The sequence below is a fragment of the Dendrobates tinctorius genome, unplaced genomic scaffold, assembly GCF_039654945.1.
Source record: "Dendrobates tinctorius isolate UK_male_01 unplaced genomic scaffold, ASM3965494v1 ptg000020l, whole genome shotgun sequence".
In the NCBI taxonomy this organism is placed as follows: Eukaryota; Metazoa; Chordata; class Amphibia; order Anura; family Dendrobatidae; genus Dendrobates; species Dendrobates tinctorius.
The window spans coordinates 16658604-16682155 of record NW_027361688.1 but is presented as its reverse complement, the minus strand read 5'-3'; the positions used below and the strand labels follow the sequence as shown (position 1 = coordinate 16682155).

At 45.9% G+C, this 23552-nt stretch overlaps 1 protein-coding gene across 4 annotated transcripts; it reads left to right on the top strand.

The window, feature by feature from the left end:
* The first annotated feature begins 4494 nt into the window (after nucleotides 1–4494).
* Nucleotides 4495–23159, top strand: TIGAR (TP53 induced glycolysis regulatory phosphatase). 4 transcript variants are annotated; one of them, XM_073567803.1, is made up of 7 exons: nucleotides 4516–4648; nucleotides 7486–7523; nucleotides 8944–9010; nucleotides 10369–10490; nucleotides 13505–13582; nucleotides 16321–16431; nucleotides 20924–23159. In XM_073567803.1, the coding sequence occupies exons 3-7, from the start codon at nucleotides 8998–9000 to the stop codon at nucleotides 21371–21373; spliced, it is 774 nt and encodes a 257-aa protein (XP_073423904.1). In that variant the 5' UTR covers nucleotides 4516–4648; nucleotides 7486–7523; nucleotides 8944–8997; the 3' UTR covers nucleotides 21374–23159. The 4 variants fall into 4 exon arrangements, with proteins under 4 accessions (XP_073423903.1, XP_073423904.1, XP_073423906.1 ...); XM_073567804.1 differs by lacking the exon at nucleotides 4516–4648 and adding an exon at nucleotides 4839–4920; XM_073567802.1 differs by lacking the exon at nucleotides 8944–9010 and having other exon boundaries at nucleotides 4495–4648.
* Nucleotides 23160–23552: the final 393 nt, after the last annotated feature.

Sequence of the window (23552 nt, the reverse complement as noted above, 5' to 3'; positions counted from 1 at the left end):
CTCTCCCTATATACTGTCTGCTGTACATGTCTCCTCTCCCTATATACTGTCTGCAGTACATGTCTCCTCTCTCTATATACTGTCTGCAGTACATGTCTCCTCTCCCTATATACTGTCTGCTGTACATGTCTCCTCTCCCTATATACTGTCTGCTGTACATGTCTCCTCTCCCTATATACTGTCTGCTGTACATGTCTCCTCTCCCTATATACTGTCTGCTGTACATGTCTCCTCTCTATATACTGTCTGCTGTACATGTCTCCTCTCCCTATATACTGTCTGCTGTACATGTCTCCTCTCTCTATATACTGTCTGCTGTACATGTCTCCTCTCCCTATATACTGTCTGCTGTACATGTCTCCTCTCCCTATATACTGTCTGCTGTACATGTCTCCTCTCCCTATATACTGTCTGCAGTACATGTCTCATCTCTCTATATACTGTCTGCAGTACATGACTCCTCTCTCTATATACTGTCTGCTGTACATGTCTCCTCCTTATATACTGTCTGCAGTACATGTCTCCTCTCCTTATATACTGTCTGCAGTACATGTCTCCTCTCTCTATATACTGTCTGCAGTACATGTCCCCTCTCCTTATATACTGTCTGCAGTACATGTCTCCTCTCCCTATATACTGTCTTCAGTACATGTCTCCTCTCTCTATATACTGTCTGCAGTACATGTCTCCTCTCTCTATATACTGTCTGCAGTACATGTCTCATCTCCCTATATACTGTCTGCAGTACATGTCTCCTCTCTCTATATACTGTCTGCAGTACATGTCTCCTATCCTTATATACTGTCTGCAATACATATCTCCTCTCCCTATACACTGTCTGCAGTACATGTCTTTTCTCCCTATATACTGCCTGCAGTACGTCTCCTCTCTCTATATACTGTCTGCTGTACATGTCTCCTCTCTATATACTGTCTGCAGTACATGTCTCCTCTTCTTATATACTGTCTGCAGTACATGTCTCCTCTTATATACTGTCTGCAGTACATGTCTCCTCTCCCTATATACTGTCTGCAGTACATGTCTCCTCTCCCTATATACTGTCTTCAGTACATGTCTCCTCTCTCTATATACTGTCTGCAGTACATGTCTCCTCTTCTTATATACTGTCTGCAGTACATGTCTCCTCTCCCTATATACTGCCTGCAGTACATGTCTCCTCTCTCTATATACTGTCTGCAGTACATGTCTCCTCTCTCTATATACTGTCTGCTGTACATGTCTCCTCTCTCTATATTCTGTCTGCTGTACATGTCTCCTCTCTATATACTGTCTGCAGTACATGTCTCCTCTTCTTATATACTGTCTGCAGTACATGTCTCCTCTCCCTATATACTGTCTGCAGTACATGTCTCCTCTCCCTATATACTGTCTGCAGTACATGTCTCCTCTCCCTATATACTGTCTGTAGTACATGTCTCCTCTCCCTATATACTGTCTGCAGTACATGTCTCCTCTCCCTATATACTGTCTTCAGTACATGTCTCCTCTCTCTATATACTGTCTGCAGTACATGTCTCCTCTTCTTATATACTGTCTGCAGTACATGTCTCCTCTCCCTATATACTGTCTGCAGTACATGTCTCCTATCCTTATATACTGTCTGCAGTACGTCTCCTCTCCCTATACACTGTCTGCAGTATATGTCTCCTCTCTCTATATACTGTCTGCAGTACATGTCCCCTGTCCTTATATACTGTCTGCAGTACATGTCTCCTCTCTATATACTGTCTGCTGTACATGTCTCCTCTCCCTATATACTGTCTGCAGTACATGTCTCCTCTCCTTATATACAGTCTGCAGTACATGTCTCCTCTCCTTATATACAGTCTGCAGTACATGTCTCCTCTCCCTATATACTGTCTGCAGTACATGTCTCCTCTCTCTATATACTGTCTGCAGTACATGTCTCCTCTCTCTGTATACTGTCTGCAGTTCATGTCTCCTCTTCTTATATACTGTCTGCAGTACGTGTCTCCTCTCTCTGTATACTGTCTGCAGTACATGTCTCCTCTTCTTATATACAGTCTGCAGTACATGTCTCCTCTATATACTGCCTGCAGTACATGTCTCTTCTCCCTATATACTGCCTGCAGTACATGTCTCCTCTCTCTATATACTGTCTGCAGTACATGTCTCCTCTTCTTATATACTGTCTGCAGTACGTCTCCTCTCTCTATATACTGTCTGCAGTACATGTCTCCTCTTCTTATATACAGTCTGCAGTACATGTCTCCTCTCTCTATATACTGTCTGCAGTACATGTCTCCTCTCTCTATATACTGTCTGCAGTACATGTCTCCTCTCCTTATATACTGTCTGCAGTACATGTCTCCTCTCCTCTATACTTTCTGCAGTACATGTCTCCTCTCCTTATATACTGTCTGCTGTACATGTCTCATCTATCTATATACTGTCTGCAGTACATGTCTCCTCTCCTTATATACTGTCTGCAGTACATGTCTCCTCTCTCTATATACTGTCTGCTGTACATGTCTCCTCTCCCTATATACTGTCTGCAGTACATGTCTCCTCTCTCTATATACTGTCTGCAGTACATGTCTCCTCTCCCTATATACTGTCTGCAGTACATGTCTCCTATCCTTATATACTGTCTGCAGTACATGTCTCCTCTCCCTATACACTGTCTGCAGTACATGTCTCCTCTCCCTATATACTGCCTGCAGTACATGTCTCCTCTCTCTATATACTGTCTGCAGTACATGTCTCCTCTCCTTATATACTGTCTGCAGTACATGTCTCCTCTCCTTATATACTGTCTGCAGTACATGTTTCCTCTCTCTATATACTGTCTGCAGTACATGTGTCCTCTCTCTATATACTGTCTGCAGTACATGTGTCCTCTCTCTATATACTGTCTGCAGTACATGTGTCCTCTCTCTATATACTGTCTGCAGTACATGTGTCCTCTCTCTATATACTGTCTGCAGTACATCTCCTCTCCCTATATACTGTCTGCTGTACATGTCTCCTCTCCCTATATACTGTCTGCAGTACATGTCTCCTCTCCCTATATACGGTCTGCAGTACATGTCTCCTCTCCCTATATACGGTCTGCAGTACATGTCTTCTCTCCTTATATACAGTCTGCAGTACATGTCTCATCTCTCTATATACTGTCTGCAGTACATGTCTCCTCTCCCTATATACTGTCTGCAGTACATGTCTCCTCTCCCTATATACTGTCTGCAGTACATGTCTCCTCTCCCTATATACTGTCTGCAGTACATGTCTCCTCTCCCTATATACTGTCTGCAGTACATGTCTCCTCTCCCTATATACTGTCTGCAGTACATGTCTCCTCTCCCTATATACTGTCTGCAGTACATGTCTCCTCTCCTTATATACTGTCTGCAGTACATGTCTCATCTCTCTATATACTGTCTGCAGTACATGTCTCCTCTCCCTATATACTGTCTGCAGTACATGTCTCCTCTCCCTATATACTGTCTGCTGTACATGTCTCCTCTCCCTATATACTGTCTGCTGTACATGTCTCCTCTCCCTATATACTGTCTGCTGTACATGTCTCCTCTCCCTATATACTGTCTGCTGTACATGTCTCCTCTCCCTATATACTGTCTGCTGTACATGTCTCCTCTCTCTATATACTGTCTGCTGTACATGTCTCCTCTCCCTATATACTGTCTGCTGTACATGTCTCCTCTCCCTATATACTGTCTGCTGTACATGTCTCCTCTCCCTATATACTGTCTGCTGTACATGTCTCCTCTCCCTATATACTGTCTGCTGTACATGTCTCCTCTCCCTATATACTGTCTGCAGTACATGTCTCCTCTCCCTATATACTGTCTGCTGTACATGTCTCCTCTCCCTATATACTGTCTGCTGTACATGTCTCCTCTCCCTATATACTGTCTGCTGTACATCTCTCCTCTCCCTATATACTGTCTGCTGTACATGTCTCCTCTCCCTATATACTGTCTGCTGTACATGTCTCCTCTCTCTATATACTGTCTGCTGTACATGTCTCCTCTCCCTATATACTGTCTGCTGTACATGTCTCCTCTCTCTATATACTGTCTGCTGTACATGTCTCCTCTCCCTATATACTGTCTGCTGTACATGTCTCCTCTCCCTATATACTGTCTGCTGTACATGTCTCCTCTCTCTATATACTGTCTGCTGTACATGTCTCCTCTCTCTATATACTGTCTGCTGTACATGTCTCCTCTCTCTATATACTGTCTGCTGTACATGTCTCCTCTCTCCTCTTTCCCCGTCTCCACAGCACTTGCCCTTCTCCTCCCCTCTCGCCCACTCTCTCTTGCCCTTCTCCTCCCCTCTCTCGCCCTCTCTCTCACCTCGCACAGGACACTTCTGTCTCCCGAGTCCGCACAGAACTCAGTCTCCATAGAAGGCGACTCTGACGCCAATCAGTGTGCACGCTGTGCGCGCCAGCCAATCAGGAGCCGCGTTACGTCAGTGATGCAGGCAGTCCGATGTGAACGGTGCAGCGATTGGCTCCGTTCTGGAGACCGATGATCCATTCTATCAGAGCAGGAGTCGCCTGCAATGCGGAGCTGTGAGGACGCGGCCGGCACCGACCTCTAGACATGGCCCGTTTCGCGTTGACTATCGTCAGACAGTGAGTCCGGTATTTCACTCTGTGTCTGAGGACTGCTGGGAGCTGCATTGGGAAAGGTCATAGGAGACACAGTGTGGGCTGCACAGCAGGACCGGGGCTATTATGGGCAGAACATGAGCCCGGGAGGGAAGGGGAGAAGATATACACACACATATATATACACACACCTCTGTATTAGTAGGGCACACAAATCAGTGGCAGCCATACAGGAAACCTGCTGTGGACCCACCGATACAGTGATGTCTGGGCTGGCACTGGCATGACTAATAGGGGTATGTGACTGCAGTGATGTGTTGTGGGGGGCAGCACATCCATTCATCACATGACCTGCTCCCCCAATACCCACAGAATGCTGGAGGGGAACAATGCAGCCCCTGCATGATGATGATAGAATTCTAGTTACCAACTATTGCCACCAGGGGGCGTCAATGACATACATATATATATATATATATATATATAGTATATGGTAAAGGGACTGACAAAAACCACATAGTGGGAGGAAGCTATAGACTAATATAGAAACATCACATAGTATGTGCCTGATGACAATGTTTTCTGGAAATAACTCTTTGTCCATACAGATGGGGATGACTTGCTGATTGCTGGGGGTCCGCCTAGTCCTACTCTCTCGGGATGGCTGGGGGTCTGCCTAGTTCCCCTCTCTCGGGATGGCTGGGGGTCTGCCTAGTTCCCCTCTCTCGGGATGGCTGGGGGTCCGCTTAGTGCTCCTCTCTCGGGATGGCTGGGGGTCTGCCTAGTGCTCCTCTCTCGGGATGGCTGGGGGTCCGCCTAGTGCTCCTCTCTCGGGATGGCTGGGGGTCCGCCTAGTCCTACTCTCTCGGGATGGCTGGGGGTCTGCCTAGTTCCCCTCTCTCGGGATGGCTGGGGGTCTGCCTAGTGCTCCTCTCTCGGGATGGCTGGGGGTCTGCCTAGTTCCCCTCTCTCGGGATGGCTGGGGGTCTGCCTAGTTCCCCTCTCTCGGGATGGCTGGGGGTCCGCTTAGTGCTCCTCTCTCGGGATGGCTGGGGGTCTGCCTAGTGCTCCTCTCTCGGGATGGCTGGGGGTCTGCCTAGTGCTCCTCTCTTGGGATGGCGGGGGGTCCGCCTAGTGCTCCTCTCTCGGGATGGCTGGGGGTCCGCTTAGTGCTCCTCTCTCGGGATGGCTGGGGGTCTGCCTAGTGCTCCTCTCTCGGGATGGCTGGGGGTCTGCCTAGTGCTCCTCTCTCGGGATGGCGGGGGGTCCGCCTAGTGCTCCTCTCTCGGGATGGCTGGGGGGTCCCCGAGTTCCCCGCTTTCAGGATGGCTGGTGGTCCCAATGGTTGGACCCCCAGTAATCAGCAAGTAATTCATTATTTTATGGATAAGAAATAACTAATTATTTTCACTACAGAAGGGGATAACTTGCTGATTTCTGGGGGTCCCCCGAGTGCCCCGCTCTCGGGATGGCTGGGGGTCCCCCGAGTGCCCCACTCTCGGGATGGCTGGGGGTCCCCCGAGTGCCCCGCTCTCGGGATGGCTGGGGGTCCCCCGAGTGCCCCGCTCTCGGGATGGCTGGGGGTCCCCCGAGTGCCCCGCTCTCGGGATGGCTGGGGGTCCGCCGAGTGCCCCGCTCTCGGGATGGCTGGGGGTCCCCCGAGTGCCCCGCTCTCGGGATGGCTGGGGGTCCCCCGAGTGCCCCGCTCTCGGGATGGCTGGGGGTCCGCCGAGTGCCCCGCTCTCGGGATGGCTGGGGGTCCCCCGAGTGCCCCGCTCTCGGGATGGCTGGGGGTCCGCCGAGTGCCCCGCTCTTGGGATGGCTGGGGGTCCTGATGGTTGGACTTCCAGTAATCAGCATGTATTTAATTATCTTATGGATAAGGAATAACTTGATTTTGTTTTTTGGGGGACTAACGTTTTAAATCCCTTATGCGCCATGGTTTCTCATTGATTTTTCTTTGCTGTATGGCAGTACTGATATCATGTTGACAGACTTGACCTCTGCTACCAATCATTGTCTTCAGCGGTCACATCTCCAGGCCAGTTAGTGATTCTAGAGGTCCTCCGGTTCTTCCCTTACACATGTTCATATTCTCCGCTTTCTCCGAGCAGTCATGTATTTTTCGGTATAAGGGAATAAGCTGCTGTCAGACGCGTCTGGCGACAGCTCATCTCCCCTGAAAGAAAAGGATCGGGCATAGATATTCAACATGCCCAATCTCCTTTTTCCTTAACATTTCAGGGGAGAGTGAGGAGGCCCTTACACATATAAAATAGTCAGAGGCTGCTCCCCACATCGTCACCGTGACCTGATGTTAAAGGGGTTTTCTGGTCTTCTTATAAAACTCTGCCGTCGCTCTATGTGACTGCAGACTTGTGCGCACACTGTCAGGATTCATCGGTATTGCCGGTGAGAACAGGCGAACCCATGACTGCAAGTATGCGAATTGCCTACATGTGGTCACAGGACGACTAGTCGTGTTCTGTTTCAATTCATTAGTATTAAGTGAAGCCGGGCACGTCTAGTCGGAATGTGGCCGGAAGTGTAGCAAATCACTCTCACCGGCAATACTGGAGAATCCTGACAGTGTGCGCGCTGAGGATTGAGACGTCTACAGGCTTTTATCAGATGACCGGACAACCTCTATTATTCATATGAGTTAATTCCCATTCTAAAGGTGATCACCTGTACAAAAGATAACCCTTAATGATAAGAAATAACCCTTTAAGCTAAAGGGGCATCATGGTGACAATTTGGCAGAATTCTGCTCATTTTTTGGTTTTTTTTTTAGCCCATCTCCAATGAAAATTCCATTTCTGCACCAATTATTTATTTTCACTTTTTATTTTCCTTTCAAGTGGGGAGACCCGATACAACAAAGAAAAATTACTACAAGGTAAGTAATAAAATGACTAAATAAAAAATCTGTGATTTAAAGGGGCAGTAACCTCTTTTTTTTTTTGCTTCAGTTGTGTCTTACGGAATAGAATCCTCAGCATTTCTCTTAACACAAACCCGTCATAGAATCTCGTTTTATATTATTGGTAATGATCTGACAGCCGAATGCCTTGGTTGAATACAAACTCCCCACGGGTGCCCATCGGGGGAAGGGGAGGCTATCGGACCATTACAGTCCAAAGTCTTCCATTTAGCTGGTACCATTTTGTTCTACCGATCAGCAGATGTTCCTCTTCCAGCTTTTCTTGGCAGTCAATCACATTGTCTTTTGCGTATCATCTGAACACTTGAAAACTAGTAAAAATTTCTATTGTAAGTTCTTTAAATAAGGATCTATAGATCTGTTTGGTTTAACCAAACCCTAATTATTTATTTTTCTTTATTTTGTACCTGGTGTACACGCCGCTGTTTTCCTGAATCTGGCGATGTTTTTCTTTCATTCCTGCGCCTCTTTGCCATCTTCCAAATGTTTGTATCTCTTGATGGCTGATGTCACAGCTCACCTCCTCCTCCTGTACAATGACTGATAACGACTCAATATACAGTAGATAACACAGGATCTAGCATTCACAATAGGTGATGTCACAGCTCACCTCCTCCTCCTGTACAATGACTGATAACACCTCTATATACAGTAGATAACACAGGATCCACCATTCACAATATGTGATATCACAGCTCACCTCCTCCTCCTGTACAATGAAAGGTAAAACCTCTATATACAGTAGATAACATAGGATCCACCATTCACAATAGGTGATATCACAGCTCACCACCTCCTGTACAATCACTGATATCACCTCTATATACAGTAGATAACACAGGATCCACCATTCACAATAGGTGATGTCACAGCTCACCTCCTCCTCCTGTACAATGACTGATAACACCTCTATATACAGCAGATAACATCCACCATTCACTATAGGTGATGTCACAGCTCACCTCCTCCCCCTCACTGCACAGGTCCCAGAGCATGAAGGCCGCCCCATAATTATGTATAAAAAATAAAATAAACTTAAATCAGAAAATGAAACGAGATTTACTAATAATAAATAAAGAACACGTATCTGTAGCCGCTTTGACTTTTTTTTTTGTTCTGTGTTACCTTTAAGTGTTCGAAAAAAATGATAATCGCAGGGAGGCTTGTTGGGGTCAGATGCTCCTGATCTGACGCCTGCGTATGACGAACAGCACACGTGGAAATACTAAAAGTGGCACAAGTTTTGTTGAACTCTTAGTTGCGCAAAGTATTTGAAACTTTTCAAATTTGCCCCCGAATTCTATCGAAATCGCTTTGATGCTTTTGGGGCCATTTGGTTTTTTTCTAATTCATTTACGCTGATGATTCATCCCAGGCATCCGATGTCGTCATCGAATGAGACCCATAGTAAACTGGCGCAGAGCATCGGATGCAGAGAGCAGGTGAGCCAGGAGCAGACGAGCGCGTTCTCTCTGGGCACGTTCCGTAAATTGTAGTATTCTGATTGGTCGGGATCTATGTCTTCTCGGTCTCTAAGGAGCAGTGTGAGGTTATTACAGTCATGCGGAGTCTGATCTCTCGGCAAAGGAAAGGTCAGACCCGTGTGGCGCCAGCGTCTGTGCCATCTGATACATAAACGTCATTGCAAACGGTTGTCATTGAGCCAACGAGATTGTGACAAATGGTGTTGAATGGTCTTAAAGGTACAGGATATATATATATATATATATATATATATATATATGTGTATAATATACAAGAAAGATGCTAGCTATATAAAAGAGGGACCCTATTCCATAGTAAACATATAATTTTATGCAATACCCATCATTTATATGTGTGTGCTGTAATGGCTGCTGTAAATGCGTGCCTTAATGAGTTAATCTAAAACCACCTGTTGCTTTACCAAGGACAGAAATGTGAAAAAAAACACTGAATAATAAGCAACATTTTGTGCAAATATCAATATCCATGATTGTGATCACAAGAATGCCCAAGGGAAAGAGCAGGGTAGAAAAACATGTGCTGTGATGGCTGCTGTATATGCCTATCTTGATTAGTTTGTTAAAGAACCACCTGTTACTTTACTGAGGACTAAACGTGTGATGGCTACACCTGATGGATAGTATGCAGCACCGCTGCTATTGAAATGTGCATATAACAATGTTGGGATAATAGAGCATATTTTACCTGTTTGCATGTATCACTGTGGATATTATGGCTTCCCTCTGCCCCGACGCGCGTTTCACTCCGCTTCTTCGGGAGTCGTCTCCAGGCAAAATATGCTCTATTATACCAACATTGTCTATATTTTACTCTGCCTTTTTCCTTGTGACTATAAATGATGGGTATTGCATAAAATTATATGTTTACATCCTGTTGTATACTATGGAATAGGGTCCCTCTTTTTTTTAAGGGGTTTTCTCGTGCGGACAACTATAATCCATATACTTTTGTATAGTGGCCAGAAGAATACATTTTATGGCAGTATTGACCCATTGAGGTGAATGGTTCACAGCTGGAATCCTTTTTCAGTTTTTTTTTTCTTTCTCCTGTATTTTCTGTCACCTGTATGTCCAGTTCTCTTAATGTCAGATATGAGTGTCTGATATTAGCAGCTCTGTGTATAGTTTTGCACTTTTATGCAGTGTTGGCTACAGGTGTAATGGCCCTTTAAGTGGATTAAAAAAGGCTGAATTCGCCATCTGTACTTCACGATATGTAGCATGGAGTCTTGAAACTTCCGACTTTGTACAGTCTTCTGCTGCTTGTCTGACTCAAGTGCGTCATTTGTCTACAGGACAAGGCATAGATGAACCCCTCTCTGAAATAGGATTCATGCAGGCGGAAGCTGCTGGCCGGTTCCTCAGCGATGTCCGGTTTACACATGTGTTCTCCAGTGACCTGATCCGAGCAAAGCAGGCAAGTGCTGCACAATGATGTGCAGATACAGTTGTGACATCCGTTCTGTCAGATATGAAAAGGAAGCTGGGGCGGGTCTTTGCCTCTCGACAGGAAGTTGGGGCGGGTCTTTGCCTCTCGACAGGAAGTTGGGGCGGGTCTTTGCCTCTCGACAGGAAGTTGGGGTGGGTCTTTGCCTCTCGACAGGAAGTTGGGGTGGGTCTTTGCCTCTCGACAGGAAGTTGGGGCGGGTCTTTGCCTCTCGACAGGAAGTTGGGGCGGGTCTTTCTCTCGACAGGAAGTTGGGGCGGGTCTTTGTCTCTCGACAGGAAGTTGGGGCGGGTCTTTGTCTCTCGACAGGAAGTGGGGTCGAGTTTTTTTTTTTTTCTCTCTACCGGAAGTGGGGGCGGGGCATTTTCTCTGCTGTTTTATCTGTCAAACTACATATAGGTATAACAGAGGAGCATGCTTTCAATTCAGGGCAGGCAGGCCATTAGATAATAGCAGGCTCAATGCAATGCTGAGAAGTTGGGGGAAGCTAATTCCAGCACCTATAGTGCTGACAGAAAGCCAATGAAGAGAAACCACCCACTGAAGGAGAATGGTTGCCAAAGTATAGAACTACTTATTTATAATTTATTAAATCACAGAGAAAACAAGCGATCAGAAAAATCCAAATAACTACATATGTATGAAACATATAAAAGTTTATTCAGAAAACAGGGAAACAGGGCAGGAAGTGGAGTCATAGATTGACCATGGCAGCGTGCAAGCAACCAAATGGGGTAAGCATGGAGTGGAAAAACCTAATAGGAACATCAATACAAGGCATGTAACTAGATGACATAATTGAAAACAAAAAAATTTTTTGCAAGTTCCTAAAGGAATAAAGAGTGTGACAAAACAGGACAAATACATAAATGCAAATAATGAGCAAATGTCCAATGACAAACTTAATACCTGTTTTAGTAGTATATAGCAGTCCACTCCAGCATAACCCCCCCCCAACGCACGTTTCGGCAGATGGCCTTTCTCAAGGGGTACAAGGGAAGGAGGAAGTAGGGGATATTTAAGACAGAGTCAACCAATCAATCCAAAGGTCATACCCATGTGATCAATCACCAATGGTGCGAGTGTATCAAGGTTCCACCCACCCATAACATCCATTGTCATGGCTACAAACCGCCAATCCACTAAAGCAGACTCTTCATATGGGTGTTAATAAACAGGCTATCTGAAATAAGAAGCCAGCAAGTAGATAGACACCTCCAAGTTAGGACTCTTTTAATAAAAATCGCTACTGACTTAAGTGAAAACTACCGTTCATGTATTTAACAACGTGTCATGATCTATGTGTCGTCCAATAAAGATGACATCATCATTGGTGGAGTCACGTGAGTCACCTTAGCTCACTATTTACACCCAATGCGGTGCAAGTGACGATAACAGCAGCACTGGTCACATGACCATAATCGCGCTGCCAGGGCTCCTCCCCTATTGACATCACCACGCCGACGCGTCCACCAATGATGACGCGAGCGTTGCCCCGACAACCAAAACAATGGGCAGCGGCGGCGTCATCCTTGTAACTGCCCACAATGAGGAGGAGTCAAAGAGCCGGCATCTCTCATTGTGGCCAGTCGCTTCGGTGACGTCACATTGATGCCGCCGTCGCCCGCTGTCTTGGTTGCCGGGGTGACGCTCGCGTCATCATTGGTGGACGCGTCGGCGTGGTGATGTCAATAGGGGAGGAGCCCTGGCAGCGCGATTATGGTCATGTGACCAGTGCTGCTGTTATCGTCACTTGCACCGCATTGGGTGTAAATAGTGAGCTAAGGTGACTCACGTGACTCCACCAATGATGATGTCATCTTTATTGGACGACACATAGATCATGACACGTTGTTAAATACATGAACGGTAGTTTTCACTTAAGTCAGTAGCGATTTTTATTAAAAGAGTCCTAACTTGGAGGTGTCTATCTACTTGCTGGCTTCTTATTTCAGATAGCCTGTTTATTAACACCCATATGAAGAGTCTGCTTTAGTGGATTGGCGGTTTGTAGCCATGACAATGGATGTTATGGGTGGGTGGAACCTTGATACACTCGCACCATTGGTGATTGATCACATGGGTATGACCTTTGGATTGATTGGTTGACTCTGTCTTAAATATCCCCTACTTCCTCCTTCCCTTGTACCCCTTGAGAAAGGCCATCTGCCGAAACGTGCGTTGGGGGGGGGTTATGCTGGAGTGGACTGCTATATACTACTAAAACAGGTATTAAGTTTGTCATTGGACATTTGCTCATTATTTGCATTTATGTATTTGTCCTGTTTTGTCACACTCTTTATTCCTTTAGGAACTTGCAAAAAATTTTTTTGTTTTCAATTATGTCATCTAGTTACATGCCTTGTATTGATGTTCCTATTAGGTTTTTCCACTCCATGCTTACCCCATTTGGTTGCTTGCACGCTGCCATGGTCAATCTATGACTCCACTTCCTGCCCTGTTTCCCTGTTTTCTGAATAAACTTTTATATGTTTCATACATATGTAGTTATTTGGATTTTTCTGATCGCTTGTTTTCTCTGTGATTTAATTCATTTTGCGATTATCCTTGTATATATATCCTCTACTTTATCCCATTTTTCTATATTTTTAGCAAAGGATTGGTATATTCATATCTACGTGAATGGGATTGTTATCCTTACTATGGTTATGTACTTATTTATAATTTATTAGACTGGTTTTCACAGCAAAAGTAGTTTTAACTTGTGGGGAATGCAGAAACAAACCCTTACTTTTCTTGGTGTGAAAAGCATTTTTCCAGTATAGGCTTACAATAAGAATCAGCTGTCAGTGGATTTCTTCAGGTGATTTAACTATTGATTTATTTGTTGAATGTAAATTGATGAATTTGCAATTCCTGCATATCTATGTGTCTCCTAGGTTACAGACTACAGAAAAAGCCTGTTTGTAGTCTGATGCTGCCTTCCCCATAGAAAAGTTAATAACGCTCATCTTTCTCTATAGACTGCTTGTACTATCATGAAGAACAACAAGCCCAGTGAGGAGATTAAAATAAACTATGACGCCAGACTACGGGAGAGGGTAAGTGCTACGGGATGAGTATTTTTCGGTAGCTTGGTGCTCATTGGTTGGTGTTTTTTTGGCATTTCTGTAGTAGAGGAGGATTAAAGTGTAACTTTAGTTTCAGGAGCACTTGTAGCGGAATGTCTGTGTCCGCCTCTAGCTCCTCCCTGGAATGTCTGCGTCCGCCTCTAGCTCCTCCCTGGAATGTCTGCGTCCGCCTCTAGCTCCTCCCTGGAATGGCTGTGTCTGCCTCTAGCTCCTCCCTAGAATGTCTATACCTCTAGCTCCTCTCTAGAATGTCTGTGTCCGCCTCTAGCTCCTCCCTAGAATGTCTGTGTCCGCCTCTAGCTCCTCCCTAGAATGTCTGTGTCCGCCTCTAGCTCCTCCCTAGAATGTCTGTGTCCGCCTCTAGCTCCTCCCTAGAATGTCTGTGTCCGCCTCTAGCTCCTCCCTGAAATGTCTGTGTCTCCTCTAGCTCCTCCCTAGAATATCTGTGTCTGCCTCTAGCTCCTCCCTAGAATGTCTGTGTTTGCCTTTAGCTCCTCCCTAGAATGTCTGTGTCTCCTCTAGCTCTTCTCTTGAATGTCTGTCTGCCTCTAGCTCCTCCCTAGAATGGCTGTGTCTGCCTCTAGCTCCTCCCTAGAATGGCTGTGTCTGCCTCTAGCTCCTCCCTAGAATGTCTATACCTCTAGCTCCTCTCTAGAATGTCTGTGTCTGCCTCTAGCTCCTCCCTAGAATGTCTGTGTCTGCCTCCAGCTCCTCCCTAGAATGTCTATATCTCTAGCTTCTCCCTAGAATGCCTGTGTCTGCCTCTAGGTCCTATCTAGAATGTCTGTTTCTGCCTCTAGCTCCTCCCTAGAATGTCTGTTTCTGCCTCTAGCTCCTCCCTAGAATGTCTGTTTCTGCCTCTAGCTCCTCCCTAGAATGTCTGTTTCTGCCTCTAGCTCCTCCCTAGAATGTCTGTGTCTGCCTCCAGCTCCTCCCTAGAATATCTGTGTCTGCCTCTAGCTCCTCCCTAGAATGTCTGTCTGCCTCTAGCTCCTCCCTAGAATGTCTATACCTCTAGCTCCTCCCTAGAATATCTGTGTCTGCCTCTAGCTCCTCCCTAGAATATCTGTGTCTGCCTCTAGCTCCTCCCTAGAATGTCTGTGTTTGCCTTTAGCTCCTCCCTAGAATGTCTGTGTCTCCTCTAGCTCTTCTCTTGAATGTCTGTCTGCCTCTAGCTCCTCCCTAGAATGGCTGTGTCTGCCTCTAGCTCCTCCCTAGAATGGCTGTGTCTGCCTCTAGCTCCTCCCTAGAATGTCTATACCTCTAGCTCCTCTCTAGAATGGCTGTGTCTGCCTCTAGCTCCTCCCTAGGATGGCTGTGTCTGCCTCTAGCTCCTCCCTAGAATGGCTGTGTCTGCCTCTAGCTCCTCCCTAGAATGTCTGTGTCTGCCTCCAGCTCCTCCCTAGAATGTCTATATCTCTAGCTTCTCCCTAGAATGCCTGTGTCTGCCTCTAGCTCCTATCTAGAATGTCTGTTTCTGCCTCTAGCTCCTCCCTAGAATGTCTGTTTCTGCCTCTAGCTCCTCCCTAGAATGTCTGTGTCTGCCTCCAGCTCCTCCCTGGAATGTCTGTGCCTGCCTCTAGCTCCTCTCCATAGAATCTTATAAGCACCAACTGTCATTTCCTATCTCAGTAATGGGGAAATCTGTCTTCAATAAATACAGATTATACCCGGGAATTGAGATGTAAAAATCAGTCCAGGAGGAGAAAGAAGCAGATTTCTCTAAGATGTAATAATAATCTATTTTTTTTATAAAGGAAAATAACAAAAATAAAGAGTATTTTTTTTTTATACCTATTAACTTGCAGAAAATTCTTGCTAGATTCCCCTATTAATGAATATAATATACTATCATATAGGCGTACGTTAACCTGTTACCAACATCCGTCTTACATGTACAGATCATTAGCGGATGTATGGATAATGGCTGTGCCACACAGCCAGGACCTGCCTTGCTCCCCTATGACTGTTAACCTGTTAAATGCCGCTGTCAGTTTGACATTTCTGCGCCGATCGCGGGGCACCGATGAATTGCTATGACTGCTGGAGGGTCTGTTTAAGACCCCTGTGCCTGTCATTACACAGGTCCTTGGGAAGCCTGATCTTCACTATATACAGCAATACTGTATACGGTATATCTTGCTGTATATAGAACAATGATCAGACAAACAAAGTGATACAGATCGTTTATAAACCAATTAAAAAGATAATAAAATTAAAGTCTGGAAAGAAATGATAAAAAAAAAAAAATCAAATGCTTTAAATAATTTATTTTCTTACCCTTGAAATGTGAATAGTGTAAAAAAAAATAATTTATATTCAGAAATAAAAAATAATTTATATGTACCCCACCCAGTGCTATAAAAAATAAACTCCTTGCCCATAAAGCAAGGCATTATTCAGCTTAAAAAAAATTTTTAAAGAGGAATTCTAAGAGGCTAAAATTGAAAATATTTGTCTTGTCATTATGGGGTTAATATATAAAGCTGTGCAGAAGAAATCTGATCTGGACTGATGGCAGTGCAGTAACAAAGTCTGGCCACTAGAGGGAGCTCCAGTCCCTAAGCAGTCAGTGACCCCGGTATAGGGATCGTTTGGCATCTGTCCGTTTTCCTTGACAATGCATTAAAGGTATTTTCTTGTTACAGTTATTGTGTTTTAATGTGGAACTTTTCTTGGAAACAATTCTATTAAACTGTATGTTGTAGAAATATGGCGTTGCGGAGGGGCAGCCGCTCAGCGAGCTGAAGATCATGGCGAAGAAATCGGGAGATCAGTGTCCTTCATATACTCCGCCGGGAGGAGAAACCCTGGATCAGGTAAGTTGTGTGTGGGGTCAGATAATGGAGTGTAGTTGCGTGTATTATGAGGTTCTGCAGCAGCTGAGGTCTATTGTGAGGTTCTGCAGCAGCTGAGGTGTATTGTGAGGTTCTGCAGCAGCTGAGATGTATTGTGAGGTTCTGCAGCAGCTGAGATGTATTGTGAGGTTCTGCAGCAGCTGAGATGTATTGTGAGGTTCTGCAGCAGCTGAGATGTATTGTGAGGTTCTGCAGCAGCTGAGATGTATTGTGAGGTTCTGCAGCAGCTGAGATGTATTGTGAGGTTCTGTAGCAGCTGAGGTGTATTGTGAGGTTCTGTAGCAGCTGAGGTGTATTTTGAGGTTCTGCAGCAGCTGAGATGTATTGTGAGGTTCTGCAGCAGCTGAGATGTATTGTGAGGTTCTGCAGCAGCTGAGGTGTATTATGAGGTTCTGCAGCAGCTGAGGTGTATTGTGAGGTTCTGCAGCAGCTGAGGTGTATTGTGAGGTTCTGCAGCCGCTGAGGTGTATTATGAGGTTCTGCAGCAGCTGAGGTGTATTATGATGTTCTGCAGCAGCTGAGGTGTATTATGAGGTTCTGCAGCAGCTGAGATGTATTGTGAGGTTCTGCAGCAGCTGAGGTGCATTATGAGGTTCTGTGGCAGCTGAGGTGTATTGTGAGGTTCTGCGGCAGCTGAGGTGTATTGTGAGGTTCTGCAGCCGCTGAGGTGTATTATGAGGTTCTGCAGCAGCTGAGGTGTATTATGAGGTTCTGCAGCAGCTGAGGTGTATTATGATGTTCTGCAGCAGCTGAGGTGTATTATGAGGTTCTGCAGCAGCTGAGGTGTATTATGGTGTTCTGCAGCAGCTGAGGTGTATTGTGAGGTTCTGCAGCAGCTGAGGTGTATTATGAGGTTCTGTAGCAGCTGAGGTGTATTATGAGGTTCTGCAGCAGCTGAGGTGTATTATGATGTTCTGCAGCAGCTGAGGTGTATTATGAGGTTCTGCAGCAGCTGAGGTGTATTATGGTGTTCTGCAGCAGCTGAGGTGTATTATGAGGTTCTGCAGCAGCTGAGGTGTATTATGAGTTTCTGTAGCAGCTGAGGTGTATTATGATGTTCTGCAGCAGCTGAGGTGTATTGTGAGGTTCTGCAGCAGCTGAGGTGTATTATGAGGTTCTGCGGCAGCTGAGGTGTATTATGATGTTCTGCAGCAGCTGAGGTGTATTATGATGTTCTGCAGCAGCTGAGGTGTATTATGAGGTTCTGCGGCAGCTGAGGTGTATTATGAGGTTCTGCGGCAGCTGAGGTGTATTATGAGGTTCTGTAGCAGCTGAGGTGTATTATGAGGTTCTGTGGCAGCTGAGGTGTATTATGATGTTCTGCAGCAGCTGAGGTGTATTATGAGGTTCTGCGGCAGCTGAGGTGTATTATGAGGTTCTGTGGCAGCTGAGGTGTATTATGAGGTTCTGCGGCAGCTGAGGTGTATTATGATGTTCTGCAGCAGCTGAGGTGTATTATGATGTTCTGCAGCAGCTGAGGTGTATTATGAGGTTCTGCGGCAGCTGAGGTGTATTATGAGGTTCTGCGGCAGCTGAGGTGTATTATGAGGTTCTGCAGCAGCTGAGGTGTATTATGAGTTTCTGTAGCAGCTGAGGTGTATTATGATGTTCTGCAGCAGCTGAGGTGTATTGTGAGGTTCTGCAGCAGCTGAGGTGTATTATGAGGTTCTGCGGCAGCTGAGGTGTATTATGATGTTCTGCAGCAGCTGAGGTGTATTATGATGTTCTGCAGCAGCTGAGGTGTATTATGAGGTTCTGCGGCAGCTGAGGTGTATTATGAGGTTCTGCGGCAGCTGAGGTGTATTATGAGGTTCTGCGGCAGCTGAGGTGTATTATGAGGTTCTGTAGCAGCTGAGGTGTATTATGAGGTTCTGTGGCAGCTGAGGTGTATTATGATGTTCTGCAGCAGCTGAGGTGTATTATGAGGTTCTGCGGCAGCTGAGGTGTATTATGAGGTTCTGCGGCAGCTGAGGTGTATTATGAGGTTCTGTGGCAGCTGAGGTGTATTATGAGGTTCTGTAGCAGCTGAGGTGTATTATGAGGTTCTGCGGCAGCTGAGGTGTATTATGATGTTCTGCAGCAGCTGAGGTGTATTATGATGTTCTGCAGCAGCTGAGGTGTATTATGAGGTTCTGCGGCAGCTGAGGTGTATTATGAGGTTCTGCGGCAGCTGAGGTGTATTATGAGGTTCTGCGGCAGCTGAGGTGTATTATGAGGTTCTGCGGCAGCTGAGGTGTATTATGATGTTCTGCAGCAGCTGAGGTGTATTATGAGGTTCTGCGGCAGCTGAGGTGTATTATGAGGTTCTGCAGCAGCTGAGGTGTATTATGAGGTTCTGTAGCAGCTGAGGTGTATTATGAGGTTCTGCGGCAGCTGAGGTGTATTATGAGGTTCTGCGGCAGCTGAGGTGTATTATGAGGTTCTGCAGCAGCTGAGGTGTATTATGAGGTTCTGTAGCAGCTGAGGTGTATTATGAGGTTCTGTGGCAGCTGAGGTGTATTATGATGTTCTGCAGCAGCTGAGGTGTATTATGAGGTTCTGCGGCAGCTGAGGTGTATTATGAGGTTCTGCAGCAGCTGAGGTGTATTATGAGGTTCTGCAGCCGCTGAGGTGTATTATGAGGTTCTGTGGCAGCTGAGGTGTATTATGAGGTTCTGTAGCAGCTGAGGTGTATTGTGAGGTTCTGCGGCAGCTGAGGTGTATTATGAGGTTCTGTAGCAGCTGAGGTGTATTATGAGGTTCTGCTGCAGCTGAGGTGTATTATGAGGTTCTGCAGAAGCTGAGGTGTATTATGAGGTTCTGCAGAAGCTGAGGTGTTTTATGAGGTTCTGTAGCAGCTGAGGTGTATTGTGAGGTTCTGCGGCAGCTGAGGTGTATTATGAGGTTCTGTAGCAGCTGAGGTGTATTATGAGGTTCTGCTGCAGCTGAGGTGTATTATGAGGTTCTGCAGAAGCTGAGGTGTTTTATGAGGTTCTGTAGCAGCTGAGGTGTATTATGAGGTTCTGCAGCCGCTGAGGTGTATTATGAGGTTCTGCAGCAGCTGAGGTGTATTGTGAGGTTCTGCAGCCGCTGAGGTGTATTATGAGGTTCTGCAGCCGCTGAGGTGTATTATGAGGTTCTGTGGCAGCTGAGGTGTATTATGAGGTTCTGTAGCAGCTGAGGTGTATTGTGAGGTTCTGCAGCAGCTGAGGTGTATTGTGAGGTTCTGCAGCAGCTGAGGTGTATTGTGAGGTTCTGCAGCAGCTGAGGTGTATTGTGAGGTTCTGCAGCAGCTGAGGTGTGTTATGATGTTCTGCAGCAGCTGAGGTGTGTTATGATGTTCTGCAGCAGCTGAGGTGTGTTATGATGTTCTGCAGCAGCTGAGGTGTATTATGATGTTCTGTAGTACCTGAGGTGTATTATGAGGTTCTGCAGCAGCTGAGGTGTATTATGAGGTTCTGCAGAAGCTGAGGTGTATTATGAGGTTCTGTAGTACCTGAGGTGTATTATGAGGTTCTGCAGCAGCTGAGGTGTGTTTAGGAGGTTCTGTAGCAGGTATTATAATTATTCCACGCTTTCCCCCGTACCGGAGGTCCGCTGCCTCGGAGTAACCCTTGACTCTGCCCTGTCCTTCAAACCGCACATCCAAGCTCTCTCCACCTCCTGTCGCCTCCAGCTCAAAAATATTTCCAGAATCCGTTCTTTCCTCAACCCTCAATCTACTAAAATGCTTGTGCATGCCCTCATCATCTCCCGCCTCGACTATTGCAACATCCTTTTCTGTGGTCTCCCTGCTAACACCCTCGCACCTCTCCAGTCCATTCTTAACTCTGCCGCCCGACTAATTCATCTCTCTCCTCGCTACTCCTCCACTTCTCCCCTCTGCAAATCTCTTCACTGGCTCCCATTCCCTCAGCGTATCCAGTTCAAATTACTAATACTGACCCACAAGGCCATCTATAATCTGTCTCCTCCATACATCTCTGAACTAATCTCCCAATACCTTCCCTCATGTAATCTCCGGTCCTCTTAAGACCTCCTTCTCTCCTCCACACTTATTCGCTCCTCACCCAACCGCCTCCAAGACTTCTCCCGAATATCCCCCATCCTCTGGAATTCTTTGCCCCAACAAGTCCGACTATCAACCACACTTGGTTCCTTCAGACGGAACCTGAAAACCAACCTCTTCAGGAAAGCCTACAGCCTGCAGTGATCCCCGCTGCCTCCTTCTCTCTCACCTCAACCAATACCGGAACTGCTGCAACCCCCCAACCTACTGTCTCCTTCCCCCCATCCTGTAGCATGTAAGCCCGAAAGGGCAGGGTCCTCTCTCCCCTCTGTATCAGTCTGTCATTGTTAGTTTGTTTGCTGTAAGTGATATCTGTAATTTGTATGTAACCCCTTCTCATGTATAGAACCATGGAACCAATTGCGCTATATAAATAAATAATAATAATTATAACATTTTTTTAAGGTTCGAGCTCGGGCCAAGGACTTCTTTGAGTTCCTTTGCCATATGGTAATGGATGAAACCAGTGCCAATGACCAGGCTTCTCTTGGCGCGGCGGGGCGTGAGCGGGTGACAGCCGTTGACCTCTCCCCATTCATAAATCACAGCAGTGGAAACCAAGGCGCCGTCCAGGACAACAGCGACGTCCCCTTGGACGCCAACATCCTGCTGGTCAGCCACGGCGCTTACATGAGGAACTGGATCAAGTACTTTGTAGAAGATCTTCACTTCACCTTTCCGCCCGACCTGAAAAAGTCCCGAGAACTTTCCGTCAGCCCCAACACGGGCATCAGCCATTTTATTATCAGTCTCGCGCCAGGAGAAATAAATAAACCCGCCATCCGTTGCGTCTGCATCAATCGCCACGATCACTTAGCGGACCTCAATGCGGACACCAGCCATTATGTTGTATGACATTTGCCAACACTTCTCCTTGTGCCTGGCCGGTAGGGGCATGCTAGGAGTTGTAGTCCACCTCCAGATGGGTACCCTCAGTATGCTTTTCCGTGATGTAGCGTGTCCTTTAAGGACGGTAGGATATTTCCATCCTTCTTCAGATCTTTCACATCCCCCTGACACTATTCCCTGGGTCTGTCCTAAGTAGAGCTGTATATTTAAAACCTTGCCTAAACCCCTCCTGCGCCATGACGTATATATGTGTCATGGAGGGGATCGGGGTACAGAAGGAGAAGCGCAGGCTGTGTTATACAGCTGGCACCCGACAGCGGCATTTAAATGGCGCCATACCTACGGCATGCCTGTTTAAGCGCCCATCATAGCTCCCCGAGTCTTAGAAGCAGGGGTGTAAAAAAACATTAGCCTTGTCCTCCGCCATTTAGAGTTGGTGTCTGTACCGAAAGGTTTACAGAATTTTTTTAAGGGTTGTTTTAACCCTTTTTGTGTCTCATTTCTACCAAAATCTGAAACAGTGGGAGATGTAAGAGAGGAAGGCTGCCTTTGTTTTGGCCCATATCAACCAATCACAGCTCGGCTTTCATGTTGAATTCTGCTCTGGAACAATGAAAGCTGCGCTGTGATTGGTTGCTATGGGCGACATGGAGATTTTTGTTTAGACGGTTTGCTCCACCTCTGTGTTGTCAAATTAATTAAGATTGGTCAGCAATTATCTTTCTGTTTCTTAAAGGGATAATAAGGGATGCTTCTTTAATCCCATATTTTTATTTTTGGGTGTTACGTGTCTGGTTGGTGGAGCGTATGAAGATAACACAGAGGGGCTTCAGTCTCTGTTAGCTATAATCCCTGTGGTGGGCTCAATACTTGCACAAATCTATGGCTGAATCGATCCCATAGCTTTGTTTGTGTCACGTGACCACCAGGGGACACCAATGCGATTGGCGTAATCATGGCAATCTGGTAGTGGTCAACCCCTTTAAGTCCCCCTTTAAGTCCCGCCCCTTTTGGGCAAGTTTACACAAGCCCCACCAATTTTTCTTACAAATTTGCGGACTGATTAGACATCGGTGATAGGTGCCGAAAATTGTAGTCGTCGACGTACCCCTTAAACATTCTCCACGTGTTGGATATTGGGGTTATTTCAGTTACCTCCGCACAAGAGACGGTAAAAATCATAAACGATCACTAATAATGAATTGGTAGGAAGGATACGATTTCAATTGCGGTACCTCAATTTACGTATGTACTGGTTTTTGTGATGTCATATGCCCGGCCCAGTGATTGTTTACGGGGGTCCCGTACCCCTAATGTGTTTTTAGAAAACTTCCTATAAGGATTGGCCTAAACTGACCATCGACAACTAAGGCTAGTTTCACATTAGCATTTATGGCCGCAGCATCGGGCAGCGCACGGCCGCTGCTAAGCCCTGCCCCTGCCGCGCCTCCGCCGGTAGCTCCGCCTACGGACGCATGACGCTGCATGCGTCCTGAGTCCCCTATCTTTAGCACTGGGGAAAAAAAATGGCAGTCAGAGCCCATTTTATGGAAGTGTTCCTCCTCCCTAGAACCTTTGAGTTTAGGCTGTGTTCCCACAATAGGTTTTAGCTGAGTTTTTTTGTTTTTTTTACGCATTGTATTTTCGAAAAAAAACACATAACCTACTTAAGTTTATGGGTTCCGAAAATCTGCAAATCCAAAAACTCGCCAAAAGCTTAAAGATCATAAAAAGAAGCACTAAATAAAAAAAAAAATTTAAAAAAAAGGTCCATATTTCTGGAACATTAAGGCGGAGTTAAAAAAAACAACAACACATAACGGAATACTCAAGGGAATAGCGGGAATAAAATAAGAGTGAGAACTGAACACTTCTTACTTCCAGGTCCTCTTTAGGCTAAATGTGCCCATTTGGTAAGAAAACCAAAAATCTGTCATATGTGATTTGCTCCAGATTCATTAACTTATTATGCACGTTAGACTAATTTTTTTTTTAGACCTACCTAGACAATTTTGAAAGAGGTGCAGCGTAAAGTGCATCAAATGGGGGCAAAATTTGCGAAATTGTTTAATTTCTTAATATATCATCACAGGAGTCATTGCTAAAAACCTGTGTAATAATGTGTGCACAAATAATGTTTGTATTTATTAGTATGTGTGTTATGTGTCAGCGTGTATATGTGTGT